Source organism: Lupinus angustifolius, chromosome LG07 (assembly GCF_001865875.1).
Source record: "Lupinus angustifolius cultivar Tanjil chromosome LG07, LupAngTanjil_v1.0, whole genome shotgun sequence".
Classification (NCBI taxonomy): domain Eukaryota; kingdom Viridiplantae; phylum Streptophyta; class Magnoliopsida; order Fabales; family Fabaceae; genus Lupinus; species Lupinus angustifolius.
This window is the reverse complement of record NC_032015.1, coordinates 9,695,303-9,705,108: the sequence shown is the minus strand read 5'-3', so window position 1 is coordinate 9,705,108 and position 9,806 is coordinate 9,695,303. Positions and strand designations below refer to the sequence as shown.

Genomic DNA, 9,806 nt, shown 5'->3' with positions numbered 1-9,806 from the left:
CACACCCCACTTCCACCACTACTGTTTTTGTGTTTGTTGGTGTCACTATAGTACTTTTGATTGGGACTCTTCCATTAACTTCCACCAAAATGTACAGGTTCATTTCCCACATGATAGTAAAAGTTTGTTAAGCTTTTCTTGGAGTGGGAATGTAGTTTTGAGAGGAAGAAGTATAAGAATGACTTTGAAAATTATTTCACTTTTCTAGACTTGAGTGAAAGAGATAAGAAGATTTTAAAGAGTTTCCAAAACCTTCTAAAAATTATCTATGTCTATATTTTTATAGTTCTTTAACTTGGGATTTATTAGTGAGAAAATGTCAAAATTCCTAAATTGAATTAGTACAATTATCTTATTGTCTATTTCTCATTTTTAATTAGATATTTAAAGAAAAAATAATAATACATTATTGTATTATCTTTATTTTACTCCTCCTATTTATCTAAATTCTATACTCCCAAACAATAAAAAAAAATTACTTTCTCTTTCCATTCCCTTCCTCTCCATCCTTACTCCTTTACCCCTCCCATCTATCTAAGCACTTATGCCATTTTGGACAGTTTATATTACTTAAATTTAATTAGATAGAGATTTTCTGTACTAGTCTTTTGCTAACTTTTTACATATGGCTTATTTTGATTAGTATTATAAATTTTAAGTGCACACATAACACCTCATGAAATATAGTTTGAAATACAACATGAATTTTAAAATCAAACGAACTACTAATGAATAAAGATACCAGAAATCTAACTAAAATACACTAAAAACATAAATGAAAAATATCTTATGCTCCTAGAGGAGCTAGGTTTTCTGTCCCAAAGTTGTATATGGATTGGTAGAAGAAGTGTTCTCTTAACTAGAATAGTTGTAGAAGGGGGTGTTGGGAGAAAAAATGCTGAGATGATCTTTCTCCTTCCACGACTTAGTTAATCTGTTCAAGGCTGCATAAGAAGATCCACCTTCTGCTCTTGCTTTCACAGCACCCACTTTCATGTTCAAAATCTTTTCCCTTACTTCTTTTCCTTTCTCTGAGTTCATGAGCTCCTTAACACGTTCCCCTAACTCAGTTGCACTCACAAACCCATCTTCACTCTCTTTGAGTGCCAAAGCCACTTTCATTTCCTTCACCAAAACCACTCTATTCAGCTTTTGCTCTGCATAAAGAGGCCATGCCACCATTGGCACTCCTTCACAAACAGCTTCCAACACCGAGTTCCATCCACAGTGAGTCACAAACCCACCCACCGAGTCATGACTCAGTATTGCAGCCTGTGGGGCCCAGTTCCTCACCACCAAGCCCTTCTCCTTTGTCCTCTCTAAAAACCCTTCTGGCAACAGCTCCTCTAAACTCTCTTCATCAGACTCACTTCTCACAACCCATAAGAACCTTTGCTCACTTTTCTCCAACCCAATAGCTATCTCCTTCAACTGATTCTTCGAGAACCTTCCAAGGCTTCCAAAACTCAATAACACCACGCTCTGACTCGGTTGTGAGTTTAGCCAACTCAGGCACCCGTTATCATCTTTTTCTCCTCCCGACACCGAAACTACCGGTCCGATACAGAAAACCGGTGGCGGGTTTCTTTCTTCAGGAAAGCACAACCCTTCATCTAATGCTTTAATAGCTCTTCCGTCCAAGGCATTATACGTGTTTATGATAATACCATCACTTTCACTCATGGTTGCAGAAATTTGAAGAAAAACTTTCCCGAGATCTCCAGGACTTGGTGGTAGTTCTTGTGTTGAAAACTTCGGAATCCCGGGGACTTCAAGATAGGTGTGTTTATCTTTGATGAATCTGGTTTTGTGTTGTTCAACTGTATTCCAGTGAAGAAGAACGCAGAGGGAAGCAGCTCCGGAAGTGTAGTAAAAGAAAGTTGGGATGTCAAGTGCGGTGGTGACTTCGGTGGCGCTGTAGTTCATGAAATCCAAGACAATGGCTTTGAGGTTTGAGGCCTTGGAAATGGATTGGAGGACGTGGTGGAGGTTAAGGTTGCCATGGCGGGCAAGGTCGAAGATGCGTAAGTGAGGTGGGAGGTTGATGGTGGAGGTGGTGGAGGAGGGTGGTGTGATAGGGAGGTGGTGGAATGTGATGGAAGAGTTGCAGTCAAAGGTGGTGGTGTCTATTTTGGCGGTGTTGGTTGGTGTAGGGATGAGGATTTTGATGGAAAATGAAGGGTTGTGGGTTAGAATTAGATTGCCTAACTCTATCATTGAGAATAGGTGACCCCTACCGACAGAGGAGTAGAGAACTATGGTGTCATTCATGATTACGAGGGTAAAGGTTTTCTAACTTTCTTTGATGATGCAACAATGAAATAAAGATGCAGTTGAAATAAAGATGTAGTGTGATGAGTGCCGGGTACCATTATTTATAGGGTAGTGTGCTAAGATTTGGAATGAGACTTTGTGTTTACCCCACCTTAAAACCTGAAATTCAAACTCAAACTCGAATATGAATCCAATACTTGAACCCTAATTTAAATTAAGTGAGATTGAAAAATATGATCATCTTTGAACTCGTCGAATTTCGGGTAATTCGAACCTAATGGAAATCCGTCTGAAACATGTATTTATATATATATATATATATATATATATATATATGTTGATATGTGAAATTTTTGTATATATATTTTACATGTGTTTATGTCTAATTTTATAATTTTACATACATTAAGGACAGAGGTAGGTATCAACTGTACCAAACTCGTACATGAACCCGAACATTGAACTCGGGTAAAACCCGAACATTGAACTCGGGTAAAACCCGAACCAAATCCTAGTTATATTGGGTTTCCCTAAAATTCGGCTTGGCATCGGACATGTACCCACTGATTCGGTTTTCATTATCATCCTTATGTGGGATAAGGATATGTTGTCCCATAGGGGTGAGCATGAGCCGGGATGGGACGAGTTAAGTCTTGTCCCTTACTCGGACCTAAATATTGGTCAGGTCATTTTTTCCCTGACCTACACCCGAAGTTAAACCGATCCTAAATATCGATTGGGTCAGCCTTTAAACTCGAACTTGACCCTAGACGCGATTAAATATAAGGCATACTCATTTTAGATAAAGTTTCTCAATATTATTTATTATGAATATGTAATTTGACATATAAAGTGATATATGTATGTATATCAATTGGGTCAACCTTTAAAGGCTGACCCGAAGTTAAACCGATCCTAAATATCGATTAGGTCAGCCTTTAAACTCGAACTTGACCCTAGACGCGATTAAATATAAGGCATACTTATTTTAGATAAAGTTTCTCAATATTATTTATTATGAATATGTAATTTGACATATAAAGTGATATATGTATGTATATATATTATTAATCATGTATAAATGATAAAAAATTAGATAATCAATGATACTTTCGACCAAAAAAATATCGTTACTCTATACACATTTGAATAGAGACACATATAAAGATGATAAGTGAGTGACCATGGGAAAGGTCAAGACAGGTAATGTTTGGTCCCTATTCGATCATAAATATTAATTTATTCTAATTTTTGAACCCGAACCTGACCTAGACCAGTGAGACCCGATCTTATTTGTGTCCGATCATGATTGTGTCATATATGGTGAGTGAGTGGGTCAGGTCCCGCTCACCCCTATTGCCCCAAACTGTATCACAAACCATATACCGAATAAATGATATGACAGGTTTTTATTGGTCCGAAATATAGTTTGTGAAACATTTTGGATTAACATATCCTTGTCGAGTGTGTCTTACTTGGCTCTATGGAGTGAGTATCCTTTCTCTTATTAAAGAGGATAGTGCATTAAAAAACAAAAGAAAAGTGAGGATGATGTAACCTTATTATTCCCTTAAATATAATAAAATGAGATGTTATCATTAATGTTCCATTTGGAACAATAGAAATAGGAAAGGAAGAGAAGGAGTCGAGAGAAGTTAAAGAGAAATGATATCTTTCTCTCATTTGGTTTAGAGGAGAGTATGAGAAGAGGGAAAAAAAAGTGGAGTGAGACCCATTTATTTTGCTTCTCTTCTCATGTAGAGAGAAAATAAAATGAAGATCAATTGTCTGAAATTATGTCCCAAATTATGTCTTGTACTAGTGACAATAAGTCAAAAACAAAAAATAATAATAAATATTTTAATTGGTATTACATGTTTCATTAGCGTGTGACAAGATTTGCAACTTATTTGGGATAACATATTTCTATTCGAGAGGTTTTAGAGAAATTTTTATCCAATCTTTCTTTTCTTTTTATCTAAAATCAAACAACATAAAAATCTACTTTATTTCTCATTTATATATCTCTTTTCAATATATTTCTTACATATTTCTTTCTTCTTATTTTCTCTTTACAATCAAATAGAGCCTAAATATATACACAAATCACATTTGTCTCTCTAATACTAATACCAGAGTCTTATTTTCCTGTTGCATGCATATATAAGATTTTTTCAAAATGCAGACATCAATATAGTCGATGGTTGGGCAAAAAGTATGACACATGTGAAGTAAAAAAATTAACAGTTGAAACTTTAAATTATTAGCATGCATCACTTAGGTTTTCTACCTTAAATATTTTCCAAATAAACAATTTTTTAAAAATAAATCTAAATGGGAAGATAATTTGATTGGAAAAAATAAGAAAAACAATCCCAAAAAAACTACCATAAAGAGATGGTAATTCTTGCTTATTTTCTCATAAATAAAGCCGAATTTATAATTTAGGTGATTTACCAAACATTCTTTTGCTCTAACTTTAAGTTTTTTAAATTAGAAAAATTAGTAACTTTTATCTATAACAAACAAACACTATATGTTAAAATTATAGGATTTAGATTTAGAAGAAGAATTTTTTTCACAAAATAGTAAAATGTAGAGTAAATTACATTGACACCCCCTGAGTTTTAATGAAATTACACAAACCACATCTCATTTTTCTACATCTACACAAACCTCCCATAGTTTTATACTTTTATTACACTGACCACCCCTGTATAAGAAATAAGTGTAATCTTTTAAACAAAAAATGTGATAAATGCAATTAAGTTCAATTAAGTTAAACAAAACATGATATATTGTGTAGACAAGTCTAAATAATATACAATTCAGTGTATCTTTATTATCTACATTATAAGAGTGATTTAAACAATATTTCTTTATAATCGTTGATGCATTTTGTAACAAAAAAATAATAAAGATACATTGATTTGTATATTATTTAGACTTGTTTGCACAATATATCATGTTTTGTTTAACTTAATTGCATTTATCACATTTTTTGTTTAAAAGATTACACTTATTTCTTATACAGAGGCGGTCAGTGTAATGAAAATACAAAACTAGGGGAGGTTTGTATAGGTGTAGAAAAGTGAGGGGTGATTTGTGTAATTTCACTAAAACTCAGGGCGTGTCGGTGTAATTTACTCTAAAATGTATTAATAATATCGCAAACAATAATATGGTGATATTGTGATACAAAAGACATAATATTAACTCATTTTTATACTAATATGGTACTCCTAATTGCTTAAGGAAATAAATCATAAAAGATAATATAAAGTCATCTCAATCCTAAATAATATTATTAGATACTCAAAGTAATCAAATAGAAAGTAATAATATTCTTTCGGTATCCAAATATCTTGTACATACTTTCTATAGGATAATTAAGATATTCAAAGATATTTTTATATATTCTAGTACTCCTCCACAAGTTAAATTGTACTAAGTAAAGCTTGTTACAAATAATACCTTCAAAAAAAGTAATCATAATAGTTACATTAACTATGCCAAACATAGCTTCAAGTGGTTGCAAACGTTAACGAAATCTGAAATTGATTAGTCAATGATTAATAATAAGCTTTGCAAGCTCTAGGAAAATGAAATTTAAGAAGATGAAGACAATAACATTTAACCATCCATGGCAGAAGCTATCTTCAAGCTTAACTATCATGGACAGAAGTAAACAATACTAACCATGCATGACAAAATCTATCTTTAAGCTTAACTACCATAGACAAAAGATGATTAACAAGAACGGAATTGAAAGATAAAGTGAAGGATGAGGATTTGTGGCCAATAAGAGAGAAAAGAAGAGTAAGATTGAATTAAAGTTATATTGAATTGAATCTTTAAAAAAAATAGTGCATGACCAAGACCATTTCCAACATATGGAGAGAAAACTGATGTGCTAAAGAGGTACGCTATAAGTACGATAAATGATCATAAGGATGTGATAACCAAAAAACCAAGTAGAAAAAAGATCGTGTGCCTAAGTTTTCCTCAAGGCGGATACTATGACTTTGATGCCATGTTAAAATTATAGAGTTTAGATATAGAAGGAAGAACAAATAATTTCAAAATAGTAAATTGTATGGAAATATTATGAATGATTATATGATGATTTTGAAATACATAATACTAACCATATTTATACCAATATGGGAGGGGATCCACTTACTTCAAGAGTAAGTAAAAAAACTTGTTTCACATCTTAGTCACCCATTCTTGAAAAATCAAATGATTTGAATTAGTGAGTAGATCTAAATCATTGGATTTCTCAATAATTGATGGATAAAATATGTAGTAAGTTTTTTACTTACTCTTGGAGTAAGTGGATTCCTTCCCAATATTAAACTCCTAATTACTTAAGGAAATAAACCATTAAAGATAAGAAAAAGGCATCTCAATCCTAAGAGATATTATTGGATACTCTAAAACAATCAAAGATATAGTAATCATATTATCTTGATATCCAACTATCTTATATATTTTCTATAAGATAATTTAAGATATTCTAAGATACTTTTATATATTCTAATAGAAATTGAAAAAGATGAAGACAACAATGCTTAACCATCTATGAGAGAAACTATCTTAAAGCTTAACCACAATGGACATAAGAAAACAATATTAATCATTCATGACAAAAGCTATCTCCAAGCTTAACCACAATGGATAGAAGCAAACATCGTTTACCCGTTGATTGTAGAAGCTATCTACAAACTTAATCACCATGGATAGAAGCAAAAAACACTTAATGACACATTTTGAATCTTTAACTAAATCATACACCAATAATAACATACTAGAATAGGTGAAAAACCAATATGCAATATGATTACAATTCTAAGCTTCCCTCAAGGCATATAATACGGATGAGTAGAACCTGACCTTACTTTCTCACCTAGTTTGGTTCGACCATGATCGGGTCTAAATATGGTTCAGTTTAATCAAGGTATGCAGAGGTATGTGTTAAAAAAGTAGACCCAACCAATATATAGGATTAGGTAAGGGACAAATATGACTTGGTCTGATCCAACTCATGATCACTCATTCACCATGTTTGTATGTGTGTCTATTCAATTACATACATAGTAATGACATATATTTGGTTGAAGGCATAATTGATTCTCCAATTTTTTTTATCATATATACATGATTAATAATATATATTTACATATATCATTTCATATGTCAAATTAGATATTCATTAATAATAAGTAATATTGAGAAAATTTTATCCAAAATGGTATGCATTATATTTAATAGGGTTTAGGATCAGATTTGGGTTCAAAGACTGTCTCAATCGATATTTGGGGTCGGGTTAGCTTTGAGTTTAGTTAGGGTTCAAAATTTACTCGATTAACATCCAGGCCCGAGTAAGGGACACCCTTATCCGACCCATGCTCACCCGTAGCAGATACCATGTTCTAATTATAGGATTGAAGTTTAAAAGACAAAAAGCGAAAGATCAAAATAGTAAATTATACTGATAATATTATGAATGATTATGTAATACTATTATGATACAAAAGACATTATACTAATAATAGATTTTTAATTACATAAGACAATAAACTATAAATAAAATATAAGATAAAACATTTTAATCCTAAAAGATCTTCTAATATAATCTAACTTAATCTAAGATATAATCATCATAATATGAGATGTTATCTATATATCATCTAGATATTCTCAATAATATAATTTAGAGTAAGTACTAAGTTACAATGACATAATCTGAGATTGAGTAAAATTACATAAACTACTCACATCTTTTTTATACCTACACAAATCACCATAATTATATAAATGCATTACACTGACTACTCATATGGAAGTGATGAGTTTAATTTCCAAAACAAAATGGTGACGGATGTAATTAAATCAAACAAAATATGATATATCATAAAGATAAGTCCAGACAATATAAGAGTTAATGTTTATTCATTATTTTTGGTTCATTACAAACTACATCAATAATTCTAAGGATGTGTTTAAATCACTCTTGTAATGTATTATAACTAACCAAAATAATAAATATATATTGACTCTTATACTATTTGGACATGTCTTCACGTTATATCATATTTTATTTAACTTAATTACACTCGTCAGTCGTCACCATTTTTGTTTAAAAAATTACACGTATTTCTTTTACCGTGATAGTTAGTGTAATATATGTATATAATTATGAGTGATTTGTGTAGATTTAAAAAAGATGATGATTTATATAATTTCACTAAAATTTAGAAGGTTTTAGTGTAATTTACTTTATAATTTAAGATATTTTAAATTAGTATGTTGAAATGTTATCTGAGTATTTGTCATGTTATGATCTCTTCTAAATTATTTGATTTTAAGAATGGCAACAAGTTAAAGCATATTTAATTTCAATCAAATAGATGTATAATACCATCTAATATAAACAATAATGTAATCAACAAAGTTAAACCATGCATCATCCAAGTTTCAATAAACAATTTTCAGCCTAAACAAGTTAAAAATAAGATCACATATAGAATAAGACAAACTACCTCAATGTTTAGAATTTTTATGAAACCATTACACTATGACCGGTTTATTATGTTTTTAATGTAACTTTTTAGTTTATTAAGGTAAAATGTAATTTTCCATAAATCGTGTTGCCATCCATGATTTCAATTTTTTTTTGTTTTTTCCATAGATATTGTAGTTAGCACATAAGAGTTTCCTCTTAGTAAATATTGTGTTTGCCAAGCACAGTTTCCGTGGGCAATTTAATTATTTTTTTTTTATTTTTCCTAACTAAAACGTCTCTTCTAACCATGATTTAACTTTTCAATTTTTGCTTTAAGAAATCATAGTTAGTGTCAACACTTTCTTATTTGTGTTTTTGAAGGTAACACGTTACGAGTTCTAATATATTTTGCATTGAATTATCATGCTTATAGGAAGAGGTTGGTTGTCGTATCCATGAGCTGTTATGGCATGGAGACATAGAAAGAGATTGTTTGTCCCCATTTTAGTCTAAGTTTTATGTCTGCATTTAATAAAAAGAAGTCATTTAATTAAAAAAATTAAAAATATAAATTAATATTTTTATATTATTTATAAAAAGCTAATTGACTAGGGATAGAAATATAATTATTTTTTAATTTTATATTATTTATAAGAAGACTAGGAATAGAGACATAATTATTTTCGATAAAGTAACCATATTTGTTATTGCATGTGATAAACTTCAACTGCTCATTATTTAAGTACGTATAAGGAGTACTCAAAGAACACAATTACACAAGGGGCCTATATGACATGGTTAGGTGAGTTTTACAGAAAGGAGGAGTAGGAGAGTGATGACACGTGCATGTTACACTGTGAGTTGGAGGTTTGCATGAGGTACTTGATTTATGTTGGGAAAATTTACACATGTGGTGCACCTTGACCGAAAAATTATGGTTTTGGTGCACCTTTTAAAAAAATTACCAAACTAGTATAACTTTTTAGAAATCGGCAATGGGATTGCCGATTTCTGTAATTTTTTT

General features: G+C 31.2%; 1 protein-coding gene across 1 annotated transcript; it reads right to left on the bottom strand.

The window, feature by feature from the left end:
- LOC109352266 (isoflavone 7-O-glucosyltransferase 1-like) lies at nt 712-2,333 on the bottom strand. The gene has a single exon (XM_019594175.1). It carries the CDS (start codon nt 2,269-2,271, stop codon nt 856-858), a length of 1,416 nt encoding a protein of 471 aa, XP_019449720.1. The 5' UTR covers nt 2,272-2,333; the 3' UTR covers nt 712-855.

Excerpts from the sequence above, each read along its gene's own strand:
- LOC109352266 (XM_019594175.1), bottom strand. The coding sequence starts at position 2,271 with ATGAATGACACCATAGTTCTCTACTCCTCTGTCGGTAGGGGTCACCTA.